Source organism: Cynocephalus volans, chromosome 11 (assembly GCF_027409185.1).
Source record: "Cynocephalus volans isolate mCynVol1 chromosome 11, mCynVol1.pri, whole genome shotgun sequence".
NCBI classification, from domain to species: Eukaryota; Metazoa; Chordata; class Mammalia; order Dermoptera; family Cynocephalidae; genus Cynocephalus; species Cynocephalus volans.
Window position 1 is genome coordinate 48,615,552 of NC_084470.1, and position 21,230 is coordinate 48,636,781.

General features: G+C 40.4%; 2 protein-coding genes across 9 annotated transcripts in view; one reads left to right on the plus strand and one right to left on the minus strand.

Annotated features, from left to right (window-relative positions):
- The window catches only part of MLH1 (mutL homolog 1), a 45,110-nt gene extending 33,886 nt beyond the window's left edge, over positions 1–11,224 (plus strand). The window contains exons 15-20 of one of the 2 annotated variants that reach the window (XM_063114784.1): positions 1,073–1,136; positions 4,838–4,879; positions 5,590–5,754; positions 6,316–6,408; positions 6,685–6,798; positions 8,031–11,224. In XM_063114784.1, the coding sequence (XP_062970854.1) occupies positions 1,073–1,136; positions 4,838–4,879; positions 5,590–5,754; positions 6,316–6,408; positions 6,685–6,798; positions 8,031–8,198 (646 nt within the window). In that variant the 3' untranslated portion in view covers positions 8,199–11,224. The remainder of the gene's footprint in view (positions 1–1,072; positions 1,137–4,837; positions 4,880–5,589; positions 5,755–6,315; positions 6,409–6,684; positions 6,799–8,030) is intronic. The other variant, XM_063114786.1, reaches the window with a different exon arrangement.
- Positions 10,535–21,230, minus strand: part of LRRFIP2 (LRR binding FLII interacting protein 2) — a 102,635-nt gene continuing 91,939 nt past the window's right edge. For 6 of the 7 annotated variants that reach the window (XM_063114791.1, XM_063114789.1, XM_063114790.1 and 3 more), the window contains 7 exons: positions 20,281–20,382; positions 19,871–20,003; positions 18,048–18,097; positions 14,408–14,528; positions 11,939–12,018; positions 11,238–11,342; positions 10,535–10,817 (listed from right to left, as the gene is read on the minus strand). In XM_063114791.1, coding sequence (XP_062970861.1) covers positions 10,707–10,817; positions 11,238–11,342; positions 11,939–12,018; positions 14,408–14,528; positions 18,048–18,097; positions 19,871–20,003; positions 20,281–20,382 — 702 coding nt within the window. In that variant the 3' untranslated portion in view covers positions 10,535–10,706. The remainder of the gene's footprint in view (positions 10,818–11,237; positions 11,343–11,938; positions 12,019–14,407; positions 14,529–18,047; positions 18,098–19,870; positions 20,004–20,280; positions 20,383–21,230) is intronic. The other variant, XM_063114793.1, reaches the window with a different exon arrangement.

The following is a 21,230-nucleotide window of genomic DNA, read 5'->3' on the forward strand; positions in this document are numbered from 1 at the left end:
GTTCAAGTTCTGTTGTCTGCTTTGAGAATCCTTGGGCTTGTATAGTGAGCTGTCACTCATTAATTTGTTGGGAATTCTGCTACCCTTTCTTTTTCTTTTCCAACATGTCTAAGGGCATGACTTCTAAGCCTCCAAATCACAGTTGCATTCAGGTTCTTTCATCTCACAGATACAAATCCAGGCCAGTCCCAGAATTGTAACAACAGTTAATACATGTGAATTGTTTCCCATTGAGAAAGTTAAAAAAAAAACATAGGGAGGGAACCAGGTTGAGAGTCTGATATCTGGATCCAACTCCTTCCTTTGCCACTTTACTAACTGACATGGGACTAATCAGTGACTCACTGGGTGCCTCAGTTTCCCTACAGTAATGCAGGCATTAACAGATGCTTTGTCTGCTTTGATAATGAAGTGAAGTTTTTAAGCAAGACCTGTATGATTCAGTCTATTATAAGAACTATAAAATACCATATAAATGAGGTATTTATTCCAATTTTGTGTTTTTATAAATAATATATTATATACTTGAAAGCTGCTTTTGGGTTGTTGCCAGCCAGCGCATCATCCTAAACCATATATCAATGTAGTTATAGTTCTGCCATATGTCCACTTTTGATTATTGAGAAGGACTCCCTCCCTGGCCTACCTATACATTCCATATAATTTTTGGTGGTGAGTTGTAAAAAGGTGATTTATAGGATTCTTTATAAGTGGGGAAAAGGTAAGCAAACAAAAAAAACTCTTAAATTTCACTGCAGGGTATCAGAAACCTTTTACAGCACCAGAGGGGTAGGAACAGAGCCTGGGTGATAGCAAGCCAGAATCAGTCTTAGTGCTTGAACCTGTCTGTGGAGGCCAACCAGAGAGCCTGGTTGGAGCAGACGTTAGGAATCCCAGCTCTTTGGAGGATTAAGAGATCTTGCTAGACTGTCAACCAGGATCCATAGCCAGGGAGAACCATCTCTTTGTCCCATCTGTGTTTCAGGGGTTTCTCCTACCATGCTGTCCCTACTGCTTGGCTCTCAAGCATGGAGTCAGCTTTTCCTTAAATTTACTTCATTTTTATTTTCAGTGAAGAGCTGTTCTACCAGATACTCATTTATGATTTTGCCAATTTTGGTGTTCTGAGGTTATCGGTAAGTTTATCTCCTTCTTACTCTGAAACTTCAACAACTGGTCGTTTTTGAAAATCATAGCTCTACACTAACATCTTATTTGCAGTATATCATATTTTTCTAAATATGCTTAGGATAGTTTCTGTATTGCATGATTTACATATGGAGTATCTTGTAATAAGGTTTTGTACTTTTTAGCTGAATAAGCATTTGGTAGCCAACTTAAACTAAACTATTTATTATTATTAAAGTTAATATTTATCTTCTTAAGAAAACTTGGAAAGAGATAGAAATGGAAAGAGATAAAAATAGAAATAAACATTCTCTAAACCTGTGGTTCAAACACAACCCCTGACTATTTTAGTCCATTTCTTCCAAAACTTTTTCAATGCCTAATTTTTTTAAAAAAATTTTTATTGATTCAAAATTGATTATACAAATTTTGGGGTTTGACATTGAGATATGTTGATCAGATCAATATTACTAGCATATATATTGTTACAAATCATAATTATTCTTTATGCCCCTTCTCCAGTCTCGCCCCATCCCCCTTTTCCTCCCCCTTCTAATTACCCTAGATTTCTTCTCTCCTTCTGAAAGAATAATGGTTACTCTGTTGACTCGTTGCCTAGATGATCTGTCCAATGCTGAGAGGTGTGATCAGGTCCCCCAATATTATCATAGAGCAGATGCTGCTTCTCTCACTCTGAAATGGGCTTTGTGGAAAGAGAGGTCCTCTTCTTTATCTCTGCTGGTGACTCTCCTTGTGTTAGTGCACTCCAGTGGCTGGCAGACCATCTGTGTGGTGGTTATGACATCTGGCCACTTTCACAGCAGCCATGATTATAGTGGTGGCTGTGGTGGGCCACCCACATGGAGGTAATGTTTTAGGCATGCTCCTTTGTGCTGGCAGTGTGCCTGGTTGTGGGGAGTGTCTGGTCCCCCAGATCCATGCCTCGGGACCCCAGGCAGGCCATGAGGTGCTGGTGTTGTGTGCCTGGCTGTGGAAGGGGGATCCAGCCCTCAGCCCCACACCTCAGGTTCCCGGGTGGGCCCTGAGGTGCTGGCACAGTGTGCCTGGTTTTGGGAGGGGGTTCCCGTCCCCGGCTCCATACCTTGGGTCACCAAGAGGGCCCCAAGGCACTGGTACAGTATGTCTGGTTGTGGGAGGAGGGTCCAGTCCCCTTCTCCGTGACCTGGGTCCCTGGGAAGGCCCCAAGGCACTAGCACAGTGTGTTTGGTTGTGGGAGGGGGGTCCAGTCCCCTTCTCCATGACCTGGGTCTCTGGGAAGGCCCCAAGGCACTAGCACGGTGTGTTTGGTTGTGGGAGGGGGGGTCCAGTCTCTGGCTCCATGACTTGGGTCCCTGGGTGGGCCCTGAGGCACTGGCTATGTCCCTGGTTGTGGGCGGGGTTCTGGTCCCCAGCTGCATGTCCCAGACCACCAGGAAGGCCCCAAGGCACTGGTGGTATGCCTGAATGTGGGAGTGGAGTCTGGTCCTCAGCTCCAAGCCTCATTTACATGGGTAGACCCCGAGGTGCTGGTGGTGTGAGTGGTTGTGGGCAGGGGTCCTGTCCCTGGCTTCATGCCTCATGTCCCCTGGCTGGCCCTAAGGCGCTGGTGGTGTGCCTGGGCCAGAACTAATTTTTTGTCCTTTGTTTACTTTTAAAACAGGAACCTCCTGTGGGAACCAGTACTTGAGCTGTGTTGTTGAGCTAAATTCTTGCTTTGCTGCTGTTTCCCTAGGAAAGGCTTTTTCTGCAGCTCAGGGTTTGATGGTTGACCTTATAGGTACTTCTGGCTCTCCAGGGACCGGGGTGCACCTGGGTTGTGTAGAAACTCTGATCTGGGCCTGAGTTTTTTCATCAAACTCACCCCATGCAAATTCTGCATTCCTGACCAGTCTCCTCTGAGTGGTCCTGTGTTGACTGGGGGGCGGATTAGCTGTCCTTGCTGTGTCCCAGTGTTCTGGTGGGCCCGTTTCCCCCACCACCCGTGTTCCAAACATTTCCCATGGAACAGGCCTTGAATGGCTCCCCTTCAGCTGTTCTGGCTCCTCGCTCATGTGTGGGTCCATGGGAACCCTGTTAGTGGTCTTGCTGTCCTGGAGGCCACTGAGGCCCTCTTCTCCCCTGCTGCCTCCAAGTAACTCCATCGAAGGGCACAGCTGCAGCTTCTGCCAGCTCCTGCTCCATTCACTCAGCAGCTCGAGTCTTAAAGCAGCTGCAGCACGGAACACTCAGAGCAGTTTTTTCTTTCTCTCATTGTGGTTTTTCCCTGCCTTCATGAACTCCATAGGTCTCTCTCCTCCTCTTCCCCTGAGCTCCAGCGGCCTCACCTTGGCTGATGTTACATTTTTATAGTTGTAAATTGGTTGTTTTATGGGAGAGAGTGACACTGTGGGCTGTCTATTCTGCCATCTTAACTGGAACCCTTCAATACCTAATTTTAATTTACAGTTAAAATCATACCACCTATATGGTTTCATATCTTCTTTTTCCATTTGACATACCTACAAAAAGCCTGGGATTTTGATTTTGTGTTGAATCTATGGATCACTTTTGAGAGAAAATCTTTTGTTAGATTTATCCCTTAATATTCACTTTTTTTGATGTTGTTATAAATGGCATTTTTTAAAAATTTCAGTTTCTGATTATTTTTTACCTAGTATATGAGGAGTCTTCAAAAAGTTCATGAAAAGATTTGTATGATCTTTTAACTCTATTTTTCCACAGACTTTTTGAAGAACCTTCATATAGAAATACATGATTTTTGTACATTGATATTGTATCTTGCAACCTTGCTAAATTCATTTATTACTTCTTCCTGTTCGGATGCCTTTTCTTTCTTTCTCTTGACTGATTGCACTGGCTAGAACTTCCAGTACAATGATGAATAGAAATAGTAAGAATGGAAATCCTCTTGTTCCTGTTCTTAAGGGAAAGTACTCAGTCTTTCACCATTAAGTATGCTGTTAGCCATAGGGAGGATTTTTGGAGATGCCCTTATGAGAATGAGGAAGTTCCCTTCTATTCCTTGTTTGTGTACAGTTTTTATTCAGGAATGGATGTTGAATGCTTTCAAATGTTTTTTCTTTATATATTGAGATAATCATATGGTTTTTCTTTTTTAGTTTGTTAATACAGTGATTTAAGTTGATTTTCATATGTTCATTCCTGGGATGAATCCTGCTTGGTCATGATGTACTGTCCTTTTTATGTATTATCAGATTTGATTTGCTAAAATTTTTACAATGTTTACAGCTATGTTCATGAATTTACTAGTTTGTAGTCTTCTTATATTTGTGTGGTTCTGATATCAGAGTAATGCTGGCCTTGTAGAATGGGTAAGTATCCTCTTCCTTTTCCATTTTCTGAAAGAGTTTGTGTTGAATTTTTGTTACTTATTCCTTAATGTTTGGTAGAATTTACTAGTGAAACCATCAGGGCCTGGAGATTTTTTTATGGGAAGGTTTTAACTACAATTTAAACTTCTCTGATACATGGGGGTACTTCAAAAAGGTCATGGAAAGATTTGTGTTATCTTTTAATTCTATTTTTTCCATGACCTTTTTGAAGTAGCCTCAGAGAACTATTCAGGTTATTTTTTCTTGGATGAGCTTTGGTATTTTGTTTCTTTCAAGAAATTTGGCCATTTTATCTAAGTTTTCAAATTTATTGGCATAAAGCTTTTTAAAACTTCTTATCCTTTTGGTACCTACAGATCTGTGGTGATACAACCTCTTTCGTTCCTAATATTGGTAATGTAAGTCGTCTCTTTTTAGTGTGATTAGTCTAGCTAGAAGCTTATCGATTTTATTGGTCTTCTCAAAGAACTGACTTTTGGTTTCATAGATTTTTCTTTTGTTTTTATGTTTTCTATTTCATTGATATCTACTCTGATGTTTATTATTTCTTTTCTTGTACTTATTGTGGTTTAATTTGCCTTCTGATTCACATTTCTTAAGGAGGAAGCTGAGGTCACTGATTTGAGTCCTTTCTTCTTTTCTAATATGGTGTTAAGTGCTACAGATTTCCCCTATTACTGCTTTTGTAGCTTCCCACAAATTTTGTTTCCATTCAGTTTAAAACACTTTCTAATTTCTCTTTTGATTTCTTCTTTGACCCACAGGTTATTTAGAATTGTGTTTAGTTTCAAAGAACATACTTGAATCTTTTATACATGAGACTTGTTTTATGACCCAAAAGATGGTCCATGTTGGTATATATCCCATGTGTACTAAGTATGTACTCTGATCTTGTTGAGTAGAATGTCCTATAAATTCAGGTACATTATTGTCAATTGTTCTGGCATTTCCTTTGGGGAAAACAGAGAACTTAATTAACATTTGTGGTTTCTCACTTGCTATTCTGATAATGGTTTTGTGGCTATTTTGGTAGAAGTTTTGTGTGAATTCAGGCTTCATTTGGATGCCCTGTTAACACTTGCTCCTTAATGCTCTTGCTCCTTCCTAGGAGCCAGCACCTCTCTTCGACCTTGCCATGCTTGCCTTAGATAGTCCCGAGAGCGGCTGGACAGAGGAAGATGGTCCCAAAGAAGGACTTGCTGAATACATTGTTGAATTTCTGAAGAAGAAGGCTGAAATGCTTGCTGACTATTTCTCTTTGGAAATTGATGAGGTGTGACAGCCATTCTTATACCTCTGTTATATTCTTCAGATAAGAATTAAGCTCCAAGATTAAAACCAGAAGGGTGGCCCTCCTCAGAAGCAGCATGTAACGTATGTGATACGCTCTCCACTCCCCGTTTGCGTTTCTAGGTTACGCAACTGTACCGTCATCCATTCATGCCCACTCCTGTTCCCAGGGTGAAGGACGCAGACATGAGGGAGAGCTGAATCCCACGGTCCCTGCAGGCCTTAGTAACTGAGATCATGCCACTTGCTCCCCTCTTCCTTCTTTTTGCCCCTTGACCTCTGGGGCTTTCCATCTTCATGTATTCTTTGTTTGGTGAGCAGATCCAAAGAAAAGGATGTTCTGCTGTGTATCAGGATGAAAACCCTCTTCTTAAGTGCTTAACTTATCTGCCCCCAGTGCCCTGCCCAGTCAAATACCTGATCCCCCAGAGTGGCAGGTATGAGGAAAAGACCTGGGGAAGCACTGGAGAAACGGAATTTGTTTAAATTAAAGTGTAACAACATTATTTCTTGTCCCCTGTCCTGGCCGTTTTTCTACAAGCAGAAAGGGAACCTGATTGGATTACCCCTTCTAATTGACAACTATGTGCCCCCTTTGGAGGGACTGCCTATCTTCATTCTTCGACTAGCCACAGAGGTAAGTGGTCAGCAAATACTAAGCATGCGGGTATGTGCGCATGTGTGCTGGAGGGAGAGGGCACGTGACCTACCTTCATTTGGAATGTTAAAGATGGCAAGGTTAAAACAACCAAAGTTCCCTCATCCCCCCAGTGTAGAGCCATCCAGTTTACAGTTTTAATGCCTAAAAAGTCATGTTTAGTTCTTTAGCTTTAAGTACACTATGATCTTAATTTAGAAATGAAAATGCATTTAAAGCTTTACCTATCTTGAGGTATTGAATTCTTTGGACCAGGTGAATTGGGATGAAGAAAAGGAATGTTTTGAAAGCCTCAGTAAAGAATGTGCTATGTTTTACTCCGTCCGGAAGCAGTACATATCTGAGGAGTCCACTCTCTCAAGCCAGCAGGTACTATGGTGGTATACATTGGCATCTCAGGACTGGGACAGGCCATCATACAATCTTAGGAGATGAAACTTGCCCATCTCTAAAATCCTGGGTTTTCACTGTATATAACAAGGTTCAAATACAACGGTCAGCTTTTTTTATGGGTTTTCTTTCTTTCTGCTGGTCTAGAATATACCTCCAGCAGGAGCTCAGAAACTGTCAAATGTAAAAACACAAGCCATTACAGTGAGAAATGGGAGGCTGAGTTAGATTGTCCAAGGCTGCTGGCTCCATATCTCCCATTGTTAGCCCTTAAATGTTTAGACAGTCTTCAGATTCTGGGTCATTCTCCCCCGTCTCTCTCAGCTTTTGCCTTACTTGACATCTGACCACTGCCTTGCCAGGAAAACAAGGCTGTATAACTTCACCTATAAGTCAACTTGACAGAAAAAAGGCCTGGGTTCCTAATGTTTCATTGTCACTTTTTCCAGTCTGATGACAAGGGGGGAAAGGGGGTTGAAACAGTATAAGAATCAAAGGATAGCCACTTTAATACGTAACCCCCTCAGTGATTGCTTACAGCCTCTGAGGTGAAGTGGTGTGCTCCCGTTTCACAGATGAGGAAGGTGGAAGACAGCTGCTGCTCAGGGCTTCCCAGAGCGTGGAGGTGGTAGAGCAGAGATTTGGTCCTAGGTCCTGCTGGCCAAAGCCCCTAGGGAACTTCTCACTCCAGTGGATATCTCATTTGATTAAAAAAATTTACCTCAAGGAAAGGAAGGACAGATGAGAACATTTTCTTGTATATATGAGACAGCTAAAGCTTAGAAGTAGGAGAATAATGAGACAAAGTAATCACTTCTATTTTCATTTCTTACCTATGGAGCTTTGTGGAAAACAGGGCTACTTTAAGACCCCCAAATTTAGTGGTGAGTTGCATACTTCCTACTCTTGTCAGCCCAGCGTCCGTCCATAATGAGATATTATGTTAGATCCTGCTACAATAAACGCATTCTTCCTGAATGGAAATGAAGGTTCCCTGGGAGACAGTGGCTTCTTCTTTCCCCCTTAAAAACCTCACGTCATGCGTTCTGGCCTGTGGGATCCCTAAGAGTATGGCCTACAGAAACTGCTTCACAAGAATTAGATAATACAGACCATTACAAGCCACCAAGACTTTCTAGGCCCATCAGCCAGGAAGCCAGTATCGCTGCAGTGCAAAGAAGGAGGCTTATGACATCTAACATGTTTTCCAGAGTGAAGTGCCTGGCTCCACTTCAAACTCCTGGAAGTGGACTGTGGAACACATTGTCTATAAAGCCTTCCGCTCACACCTTCTGCCTCCTAAACATTTCACAGAAGATGGAAATATCCTGCAACTTGCTAACCTGCCCGATCTATACAAGGTCTTTGAGAGGTGTTAAATATGGATTTATGGACTCTGAGATGTGTTGGTCTTTCTTTGTATCCTGATGTTGTTGGTAGGACTTAAGACTCCCATTTGCCTTCTGACTAGAAGCACTCCTTCATGCATGGTGGATTGGCTATTAATAGTCAGATGTGTTCTGATGTGATTTCTTATTTAATTTCGTTATACCTGAAAGCTGTTGTAAATTGATTTTCATGTATTATATACCTGGTTGTGCTGAAGAATCCCAAAAGAAATTTGAAAGCCTAGGGATCTGGTAAGGTGGTGTATAAGCACCATTGAGAATTCTAAAAAGGCATGTATTGAAACAGCACACTGTACCCACAAATATGCACAAGTAATTGTTAAAATTTTTTAAAAATTCTAAAAAGGCCTAGATCATGCTCTGATTTGATTCTCTCTGTATTCTGGTACATTTCTAATATCTGGTGATATATGTCAATTCAGATGCCTCTTAAAAGAGGTCCTGAATATATAAAGGGGCTCCAATGACACTGACTATGGAGAAAGTTTGAACTGCTAATCTATTAGTGTCTTCAGTAACCAAAGCTAATTAATTTATTAAGGAAAAAACTTGAGGGAAGAAAAAAGTCCTTATCCAGTCTATAACTGGTATGAGTTTTTAAATTAGCCCACTTGTTAATAGCTGTGAATATTACCAGCTTAAGATAAAGACGTTTCTAGGCATTCTTGTCTGAAGGATATAAAAATACAAACTTAAACTGTAAGTGCCAAAATAAACTACCTTATTATTAGCCTGCATTAATAGAAATGGAGCATTCAGCATAGAGAGAAAGAATGCCAATGGTTTTAAGGTAAAATCCAGATTACCAGATTCAATGAAGAAAGTTCAGGGGGGAAGAACAATACTCAATATCTTATCTTAAAGAAATGGAGCCATTTCATTTGGAAAAGACTGGGACCACAGAATGGAAGAGACATTTTTGTTGTACAACAAAGCAGGCAAGGTCAGTTTCCAACAGAAATGAGGTTCCATGAGCCCAGGAGGGCACAGGCCGAATGACCTTGAGTGGAGAGGAAGAAGGGTTTCCTAGGCCTCAAGACCTGGACCACCCACTGTGTTGGTTCCAGCTGGGGAATTCTAGGATAAATCTCCATTTCAGAACACCCTCTCGCCCACTCCCAACCACACAATGATTGTTATTAGAAAGAAAATCTATAGAAAGTCATCTGAATTCAAGTGGTTGGTTTCCATATTTTACACTTACTCTAAACAAGGGAACAATTATGAGATATTTTATTCACTTTTGAGTTAACTTTATTATCTAGTTTCCAGTTTAGTTTTATTATCTGATATGACTTGATTGATTAGATTTTCCCTAATATATTTTCTGTGTAAACACTTTGAAGATACAGTATCATTTCTATAAAACCACCTTGGTTCTGAGAGCAAAAGAGACTCACAAATTCTGTAAAGTGACTGTACTCAATGATTTAAAAAAAAAAAAAACCTCTTGAACTGCATACCTTTAAACATGAAACTAAAGTTCTTAATAGAAAAAGGCCTATAATCCAGGTTATTTTTCCTTGAGGAGAGAAAAAAAGAGGGATGAGATAGATAGGAGGGACATGGTTGCCATGATTTGTTTTAAAAGCTCGTGTAACAAAATGAACATGTCAGTAGCCAATTGTGGTTGGCAAAAGGGTGTGTTTAATAGGATCTGCAGGCAGATTCCCCACCTGCCTGCCCTGCCCCGCCGCCCCCTCCCCTTTGGGCTTGTCTGAGGTTTCATTCCACAAATAAGCAGCAGATGAAATACTTTACAAGGTACAGCACAGCTGATAGGGGGGAATAAGGACCCTACTCTTACTTTAAGAGTATCAGGCCTTGAACTTCCCCAGCCCCGTGCAATAATGCAAGTCTATATACACTCCCTGTATCTTTTTCTAATATTTTCTTATATAAATTTAAATATTTTACAAAAACAGGCTTTTTCCTCCAAACATATAAATCTGAGTGAAACATAAACTCCTTACCTGTGAACTTGTTTCGGCACTAAAATATAAATGCTATCTAATATTAAGGGTAAATGTCTTTTGACCACTGGAGATCACGGAAGTCTGAATTGCACCATGAAGAAGGCACTTGTGTTTTCTGAAGTCTCCAGCAAGTATCTCAGTGAGCATGCACAGAATTGCCATCCTCCAGAACCTGTGCCAAGGCCACTGAGTGCCCAGTCACTGAGGCAGCTGGGGGGAAATGTTGAGTAAACATGATTCTAGAATTATGGAAATAAAAAACAAAAACAGCAGGGACCAGTTCTTAGTCTAGAATCAAACTACAAACAAAATCCAAAGTGTTCAATCATGAAGATTCAAAACTGCTTCATTCTCTCATAAATTATAAAATACAAAGGTAGCTGTTTTAATGACAAAACTCAAACAGTACTGAAAGGTGTTTGTGTCAATGGACAAAAAGGGGTTTGTGTCAGTCCCTTGGGCAGGGCCCCACAGAGCAGCACCCGGGTGGAAGGGTGGCCTCCTACTGCTGGGCCAGAAGTGCTGTCCTATTGGCCTTCATCTTCTCCAGCCTCTTGGCCAGGTGGCTGTTGGTCATCTCCATCTCCTCAATCTTGTCCAGTGCTGTGCGTAACTGGAGACAGGAAGAGCACAGTCACTTCACATGGTCAGAAACAAAACCCAGTGCTATTTTCTTTTCAACCTTCTGGGAAATGGAAGCACTGCTAATTGTGATGGCCTTGCACGGGATCCCTACGATCTACTTTTTTATTTGTTTATATCACAGAAAGGATATAGAGAAGTTAGAGAAAAAGACCTGATGTGAAACAAAAAGAAAAACTATCTTTTTGCTTATTGCCTAAATCACCAAGACATAAAAGTAAATGGCAGTTACTGTGCTAGTCAAAAACCAACCCAAATGACTAAATGACTCCACTGCTGTTACTGTCAGATTTGAGCCAATATTAAATTTCTTACGTAGCAAAGAACTTATTTCCAAAAGATTTTTTCTTTTTAAGAATGTCTTCTCCAAGAAGCATATTAAAATAAATACCTCTCGTTGTAGCTTCCTCTTTTCTGCTTTCAGTTCATCTTCTACTTTCTCAGCATTCTCAGCAGCAGTTTTATATCTCAGCACCTGTCCCTCAAGCCGGCTAATCTATAAATATGAGAACACAGGACTATCATATCCAGCACTAGAAGCCACCACTTTTTGGTAGCCAAGATGGAAATACATTGTCATTACAAATTCCAAGTAATCTAAAACTAACAAGTCCCCTTAGGGTGAATCATAGGTCCTCTCAGAACTGCTATTTATAAATCAAGAAGTGTTCCCAGAGAGGATTACAGCTGTAGAGTCATAGGGCCAATTTCCCATGTTAAGTTTTATGATTGACCATACTGTTAAAGTGCCAAAGTAACATCATTGGAGACCCACTGAATGGAAAACTTTTTAGACTTTTTGCCACGTACACTCAGGGATTTTGTTGTAAACTCTGATCTTGAGTTCTCTTGAAATACCTACAAAAAACAATTATACCTACAGTTTCCTATAATTTTAGAGAAAACAGAAGGCTGTTGCTAGGTGCTCTCTGCTGGTTTTTCTACTTTAATATAGAGCTTTTATAGAGATCCAACTGCAAAGGCAGCCCACAGAAACCCAGGCACTCATGGGGTTAGCCACTTAGATGTAGGAAGCACATGTGTTTTAAAGGAAATTTAAATCACGTGGTATCATACAGAAGTAGTACTTACACTTTGCTCCAAGGTGGTTATATCCTGTTCTGCTTTTGAAAGCTTAAATTTGTATTCACTAATTTGTCTGTTGGCATCTCCTAGAACAGAAAATAATAGTAAGTTATCTTCATCTCTCAAAGATGAAGGTGTGAACCATCAGGCAGTAAGCTCTTTGCAGCAGAGAGAACTGTGCAGTCTAAGACTACAAAACACAAATGCACACACAGCAACCATGGTATCTCCAGCAGCCCAGGTTCTGGACTATAATATATACCACAAGAAACTCTAGCACATATGTTGCAACAGTATCCCTTGGATCAAAAGTTAGAAGAAAATTCATTTTTCACCCCATGATGTATGTGGGCAGAGCTTTGAGAAAGGAGCCCTGCCAACCTTATCTGCGGCCTTGTGGCCCATGGAGCCTCCAATGCCTATGGGACTGGGCCCTCTGGTTTCCTGACCCCAGCCCTGTACCTTCCCCTCCCAGGTTTTGCTTCTCTTCTACATCTCCAGTGCCCTTTCACCCCACCCCTCATTTCAGTCTTAACCAACCTTTGACTCCATGCTTAGTTTTCACCTCCACCGTGACTCTTAGTAACTGTAAGTTCTCCTTCCCTTGTTGCATTTTCTTTGCATTCTTTCTTTATGACACGATTTTTAAATATTATTGAATGTGTATGTAAGGAGAACGGCTCTGTCTTAGCTCTCTTAAATCTGACCTAGCCAAGTGCTTCACACATAGTGTGTGCTTTAAAAATATTTGCTGAAATAAAAGCTTTTCAATAACATGTTGTGATCATGTATTACAGGTAGAGCTCTAAATCATTAAATGTACACCAAAGAAGTAAATTGCTTAAAATGAGAAGTTTAGAAATAATGAGGGAGATAAAAAAAAATCCCTCTAGGAACCCAAATTCAACAAAAATATTACTCTGTAATGATTATAGAATCATAAGGCTTGCAGGAGATAAACCAAATCTAACCTACCAAAGGAAATATTCAAATTACCTAACTTAAGAACTTTTCTACATTTCCACACGACCAAGGTTACAACCACCAATATAATCTTCAGTGCAAGAGATTTTTCTAATTGGACAGTTACTGCCACCTTAAAAGTAAAGAGGATATAAAGCCACCTCCCCAAAAACCACATCTGATAATAAAGAGAAACAATCCTATTCCCGAGCTCTAAAACGGAAGCTTCAGGGTCTTATTTTTAATTGTTATCCCCAGTAATCTCTTGATTACCAAAATGTGCTGCTTCCTTCTCTCTGCAAACCACTCATTCCTTAATGTCTTCAAAAGTGTAAGTCTCTTGCCTCAGTCATTTCATGATCATTTTGAAATCCCATTCCAAACACTGTATAACAGCCAAGGCACTGTCTAGGACCAAGAGTTGCCCAGGCTCCTCTCCTGGCCTTCTGGTCCAGGAGAACAACTGGCTTTTTTCTTTACCAGGCCCAGCCTTCTCACAATCCTGCTCGCAAACTTTCTTCTACACCTCCACCCTGGGTACTTTTCCCTACCTTCTGCAAATAGCAACTCTACAACACCTACCAGCTCTAGGAAGCATTCACAGATAAATGCCAGCCCAGCCTCCCTCAATATGACTCCTTTTGAATTTGCTACTTTTGGCCAATCTCTCAAATTTGTCCTCTGCCCTCTCTCTAAGACTGTTGACAGCCATTTTACTGGTCCAGGCTCACCATCATAGCTTCCTAACTAGTCAGCCTGCCTCTTGTCATGTCCCTGTCTTCATCTACCCTCCATACCAAAATAACATTCCAGAACAAAATACCAGGAAACATCAGAAGGGTCCTAATTGATATCCAACAGAGGAAGTAATACTAACCTCAAAACTTAGTATTAACAAGCCTTAATCCAAGAAGTCTTTTCTATTCAGCTTAACTCAGAATATTTAGATGAAAAGGCCATGGGATAACCAAGATTTTAAAATCAGTTACCAGAAAAGCCACTATTCAAATTGGAAAAATAAGTTTCCCCATCTGCGAATATACATCACTAAAAAAGGCTAACTATACAAATTGCTGCTAAAATCTTCCTAGTACGGGAGTTAGTATGAATAAAGTAGCTATTTAAAACTAATAGAGGGTCAAAAGTAGAAAGGGAGAAAAACTAAAATAATTTGGGTAAACTGAATAGACTAGACTTTACTTTGTAGGCTTGTTTTAAATTCCATCTAAGAGAGATCAATTGGGGTTAATAAGAATATTTTTAGGAAAATTCTGAAACTACTCAATATTAGTGTGAGTTACTTCCAAACATATTCCTCCAATTATCCAAAATAAATTCCACAGAAAAAAAATGCAATGGGGAAAGGTGCTGCATGGGAGCTTAAAGATGACACGTGAATGTGGGAAAGGACAGTGTCAGGTAGTCAAGACTCCAGCAGCCTGCTCACACTCCCACTCCTGGGACACGGCCTGTATAAAATCAACCAGGACTGGCCTGTCCCCTAGTACCTACTCTGCATTTCAATGAACTGCAAGTCTGAGCCGTTCTGTAGTCCCGCCAGGTCACCCGCTGTGCCATCATTCCTGGAGCACTTCTGCCGTTCTTCCTCTAACTGCAGCTTCAGTTTTCTAATCTAAAGCAGAAATAAAGATTCATCAGCAAGATCCAGTCTCTCAAATGAAGCAGAGGCTTGGACCAATGGCCACATCATGGAATAAGGCAGATAGATCCTCACAGTATTGGTCACATAAATCATTCATTCATTCAAGAACTATTTTCTTGAATGCCTACTATAAGACACACAGTGTTCTAGGTGCTAGAGATAAGTTATCTGGAACAAGCGCCAGGACCAGGTCTCTCCCAATAAAAATAGCCAGGTTTTAACTATTTGTGTATGTTTGTGCAACAGTACACTTTTTTGTTTTATTAAAAATGGAAAACTCCATGAGCAGTTTGTTTTGTTTAGTTTCAGAGAGAGGTTTTAAACATTCTTATTTAGAAAACTTTCTGTATACAACTAGAAATATACAGGTGGTTTCCCCAACTGTCCTCAACTCCTTCAACAGGGGTCAAGGAGAAGCCTTAGCACTAAGTCTTAAGTTTGCCACTCCTTCAATAAGGAAAGGGTGAGCTCTGCACAAGGACTAAATCCATGCTTCCCAGACACCTTTGCTCTTTTGACACACAGGGCCACCAGCACTACCTGCCTTGAGGGAACCAGGCCTAATATCATCCCCATCATTCCTATGTATATCTATCTGGAAAAGGATCATCCTTTCTCTCCTGCACTCTTCCCCACAAAGCTCTGTACAACCACTAACCTTCATCTCCTAGCTTTCCCAACGCCTGAAACTCTTCCGCTGGACCCTCTGGAATAATCAGTCCATCACTGGCAAAACCCCCTCCATCCTCAATCTCTTCTCTGAAGATTTCCTTTACCTTAGTCTGTAATAGAAACTTGCTCTCCCCTAAGAATCCAGGCTCTTCTGCAGCCCTCTGAACCACTAGCTGTTTTGTCCTTCCACAGCCTCCTACCACTGAGCTTGAAGATGGAGTAGGTGTCCTCTTGCTTTCCTTATTGTTGCCTAACAGTTCTCCCTCCATACTCCCTATAAGCCCGTTCTTAATCTCACTTCTTCAAATTATATAGTCAGCCCTCCATATCTAAAGGTTCCACATCTGCAACCATGGATATTGAAAATATTTAGGGGGAAAAAAAATGATGGTTGCATCTGGATTCAATATGTAAAGACTTCTCTTCTTGTCATTATTCCCTAAACAGTATAGTATAACAACTATTTACACAGCATTTACATTGTGTTAGGTATTATAAGCAATCTAGAGATGATTTAAAGTATATGGGAGGATGTGCATAGGTTATATGCAAATACTACACCATTTTATATCAGGGACTTGAACATCCATGGATTTTGGTATCCATGGTGGGTCCTGGAACCAATGCCCTGTGGATACCAAGGGACAACTGTATTGCTTACCTGTCATTACTGCCACTCCTCTACCATTTTAGCTCCTGACTCGCACTCCCTCAAGACTATTCCTGTCTTGATTTTTGACAATTTCAAAATACATCTAAATAGAGGATCTGTCCTATAACTGATCTCTCAGTTTCTAGAACACCTCTCCTCCAAGAATCTTGCCATCTGTCCCTTCTTGCCCTCAGCCACTCACTCCCACAGCCATATACTAAACGCATCATTAGAAAACTGCAATCCCTATACAGTTTAGCTCCATGTATCCTCTCTCTAACCACGATTCCTGAACTTCCCAGCTCATTCCCTCTCTAGACCCCAACTCCCACAATCCTTCAACTCCACTGGTACCCCCAACCCATTGATCCCATCTTCTTTCCGCTGTGCCTTGATGTCTTCCTGGATGTCCCCTCAACCCTCTTTATCCATATTAAGTTCTAGGTCCATCATTATTGTCACTCTCTTATACATTCCCTCACCTCCTCTGCCCCCTTATACTCACCTGGTAAAATCTCTCTACCCACTCTATACCCACACCCGTGCAGCTGAATGTTGCTTGAAAAACACATATTATAAATACATTCATACAAACTTTCTAACATACAATATAACTTACTTATTAATAATGTTTATTGCTTATTGTCTGATCTTCTCTCACTAAAATGTAAGGTCCACTGGGGCAGGGATTTTTCTTTTTATAAACTGATTTAATCACTGAAATATCCCAGATTCCTAGAATAGTGCCTGTTAAATAGTGGAATCTAACTCAACACTTGGTGAATGACTGAACAGGAATTCCAGAATGAGATAACACAGAATACAGGAAGGCAGAAAATCTATAACAAAATCATTCATGAACTTTTCCCAGAACTAAAATACGGAAGTTCCTAGAATTGACAGGATCCCAGTACCATGCATGAAAATTTCAAACCACATCACCATGAAACTTAAGAACACTAGGAAGAAAGCAGATACAAACTTCCAGAAAAAGGGAGAAATAGGTCAAATACAAAAGATCAGAAACCAAAATGTCATAGAAATTCTCAATAGCCATACTGGAAGCCAGAGGACACTGAAGAAACTTTTTTTTAGAAAATCTGAAAGAAAATGATTACAACCCAGAATTCTACATTCAACCAAACTATTAACAAGTAAGAGGGTAAAATGAAGACATTTTGAGGTCTACGAGGTCATGAAAAGTCAACAGCCCACATACCCTTTTCTCAGGAAGATGTAGCAAAAAAAGGGAACAAATAAAGGAGGAGGAAGGCATAAGACACTGGGAAAAGGGCACCCAGCCCAGATCACAGGCAGAGAACACACCCTAGGTGCTGGTGAAGGGGCATCACATCTCTGGACTGAGGGTACGAGCTGTTAGTTCACAATGGGACAAGTCATGTGCTCCAAGATGCAAGAGGAACTGAGAGAACACTTGATACATCCAATAACATTAAGGGTGGATTTCAACTGCTGTTGGAGATGCTGCAGCTAAATTAGCAGTAAACACATAGAAAACCAAGCAAATAAAAAGAAAAAAAGCACAATATTAACTTTAGAGGAAACTAATAGTTGTGAAGGAAATGAAAGACGATCCTAGAACACAGCATGGCTCCCCCGTCAGCAGTGTTTAGAGAGTCCTAACAACTAATGACTAGAATGACACTGTTCCTTTATTAGCAGGATATGGGGATGGGAAGTATGCATGTGTATGGCAGGACAGGGAATGAAAGACAGCTAAATCATCATCTTCCATAAAGGATGTCATTAGAGAATGCCTAAAACAGAACAATCAAGAAGCAACATAGCATGTCATACAGAGATGTCCAGGCCAGTACGCACCAAAAGAATCAGCTAAAAGAACTGAACAGAAATGGTCAGAGGCAAGGGCAGAGCAGCCAGGGTGGAGAACTGCTGTCCTCATAACAAGCTTCGCAGAGCTATATGACACCTTACACTATGTGTCCTGTAATTTTTTTTCAAAAGAATAAGGAACAATATTAAGAGGCAAAATTTGAATTATCTTTTTATCCTTCAAATCTCACTTGAGTAATGACGTTTGAAATAAGCAAATTTCTTTCTAATAAATATTTTAGTTTGCTAACATTTTTCCATGTAACTTAGTTAAAATTAATATTGCCTTCCAATGAGAAGAATGCCTTTACCTGTGATAGTAGCTCTTCCTTTTCTTCAGCAAGTTTTCGTAGCCTTACATCTAAAACAAATGAAACAGGGTATAAACTAAATTTGGGGTGATGCAGAATATAAACAATTAAAAATAATTCTTCAAACTCATACATAGCAAACATTATCTCATAAGTTACATTACTTACAGCTGTGAATATCAAAAGAAATAAAGGCTTTAATAGTATTACAGAAAAGAACTTAATTATCCAAAACGTATTTCCACACAACTGATATTTATCAAGCCACCAAATATAACATTTGCTCCCAAAAGCTGTGATTTCTCCTCTTAAAAACAACCTGAAGAGGGCCAGCCCATGGCTCACTTGGGAGAGCGTGGTGTTGACAACACCTAGTCAAGGGTTAAGATCCCCTTACCGGTCATCTTTAAAAACAAACAAACAAAAAAAAAACAACCACAAAAAAACTGAAGTACAAAGGAGATCATTTCCTTGTTTCAAAAATTTGCAAGGTTTCACCACTAGACAACTCAAATGCTAAGGGTGCTCCCATAGGCTTAAGCCCTTAGCAGGAGAGATCAAAATGTATGAAAAAAAGAGTGGGTAGGAGCGGGACTGGGCAGGGGGAAGCTGGAGCAAAGAAAATAGAGGAACACAATGCTGAAAGAAGCAAAGTCGTACAAAAGCTAGCACGGGGAGGGGAAGGGAGCTGACTCTAAGATACAGGCAGCCAAGAGTCAATCTGGGCTTGGTAGAAAGATTGTAGGATTTATTCCTGGCCTGTGGAGAGGGCTGCTTCTTTCCAAGCCTGCATTAAAATAGGCTCCTTGGACTGAGGAGATATCCATTGTTCAGTTAAAGCAGCAACTGAAATCTGGCCAACCACTCCCCACAACCAACCAGGGTCACAGCCAAATCCAAGTTCTGGTTTCTTCAGCACCTTCCAAACAGCAGAAGAAACACCCTGAGCTGCACAGAGCCATAAACTCATTCCATTCTCTAGATATTCTCTATCACTCACCTGGCATCCTCTGCTTTATCAAAGTGCTCTACATTTCTGGAATTCTGAACACTACAGAATGTGCTTACTAACTTTTAAAATGTCTTTAAGATTGCTACATCCTTACAGTATCTCCCACTCCCCTAGGAAACCTACAAATATATAAAAACAAGAAAAAAAAGGAAAATAAATTGCTTTTTAATAAATAAAAGTGAGCTGATGATATAACATGTATCTGTGCCATTTTTCTTCCTGTATAGTAGGATTCTTGGGGGGTGGGGAATGAATGAACGAACCTTTGTGATTCCCTGGAGATTCTCAAAGAGTTAAATTTAAGAGGCTCAGAAGCCCTGCTCTGGAGGTCACACTCCTCTGGTATCTGTCTTCTTGATCACCTGTTTCTTGCCTTAAGAAATGTGACGGCAAAGAGCTACAGAGCCCTGGGATAAGTGTACAACATAAAACCAGATGTTCCAGGAAGAAGAAACTTAAAACATACTTGGGAAGTCTCTTACCAGTCCATTGCTTCCCTAGGATAGGAGAGATGTGCCGAACTATCTCTTTGCAGAAAGTTTACAGGTAAGTGAAAAAGCAATGTTTATATACCCACGGTACTTCTATCCAGAGGCCTTACAGTTACATTTACTGCCTTGCAATGACTCAGATGCTGGTTTCCCAAGGTCAAGATGTCTGAAGACAATGTGCCTAGATCCTTGCTGTTAAGGATCTATGTAAGTCTCAGAGAGCCCTTATGTTATTTTTGTCTTCCAAGCAAGGATATGAACAAGCTGGAATCACAACAGGGCAACATTAATCCAAGTCAGCATAGCAACTAGTGTCTTACCTAGTGGCCCTTCTCCCGCTGACTCCAAGACCTGAGCAGCTTCCTGAGACACAACAGTAATGGCTCCAACCACTGGTTCATGATTGACATCACCATTGGGCGTGCCATCGGGGATTATAACTAAGCCGTGTTTCTGTGAGAAGAAAAAAACCCACCATCAAAAAAGATGGCCCACATGGAAGCAGTAAGCTCTGTGAAGTAACTCTGCAACAATACATGTTTGCCACAGGTAAAACCTGGTTAGAATTAGTTATGTGGAACATAACTCTGTGGAAGAAATGACTTAGACCTACCAAATCTGGATTAGGGAATAAATACTGTTTTGAACTCATGCTAGAAAAGATGACAGAGGACAAAAGGAAGGCAGAGTAAAGCAGAGGGACCTGAGCTCCAGGCTACTGCTAACATACCTCTCCTGTCTTCACTGTGTCCTGCAGGTCAGCCAGCTCCTCTCTGAGCGTATCTCGCTCATTCCTAAGGCAGGCAATGTATTCTTTCTGTTTCTCTAGGGCCTGGTTTTAGGCAGGGTAGCGAGGGAAAGAATGGCACAGAAAAAGAGCAAGTGAAAGATAGCAGAGAAGTACCTAATTCAAATAAGCAAAGATAAAGGCATAAAAAGCAAGGGATCAGTTAAAAGTGTGGAAACAAGCAGTCAAATATGGAAAGAAATACAAAGTTACATGGATATACATCTCCAGCAGAGAGTTTTAATAGAAACTGATTTTCATGCATAAATCCAGCAAAACATGCTTATCACATCAAGCAGGAAAATAAATCTTTCTTTTCCAGTCTATGAAAAAAACAGGAAAAGGAAGACGAAGACAAGCAGCAATAGTAAAATAAAGTTTCCTTTACTGATCTCCTCAGTACACTTTCATTTTGTGAACAAAAAAACACATTTCATATCTAACTAAAACAGATTATTCAAGAACATACTAGTTTTTTAAAAAATAAAAAAATATAGTTCTGGAAGAAAAATAACTAGTATGTATAAGGTATTTTAATTAATTATTGGCTGTATAATTTTCTCTGTAATTCAAAATAGCTAATTTCCAAAAGGACCCTCAAGAATCTATTTCTGTTAATTTAATTAAATCCAGTTAAGACTCATTTGGTTTCTTAATATACTTTCAAAATGTGAAAAACAAAAAATAAAATACTGACAAAAAAAAAATATATAGTCCACCTATGGAGAACAGCAGAATACAGGTTTCAGAATCAGGCTTTTGGGTCCTGGTACATACTTAACTTACCTAATTCCTCAGTTTCCTCATCTGAAAAACAGAAGGGATAATAGCAGCACCCATCCCTTGGGCAGAGGCTTAAAGGAGTTAGTGTAAAGCATTGCCTGCAGGGCCTA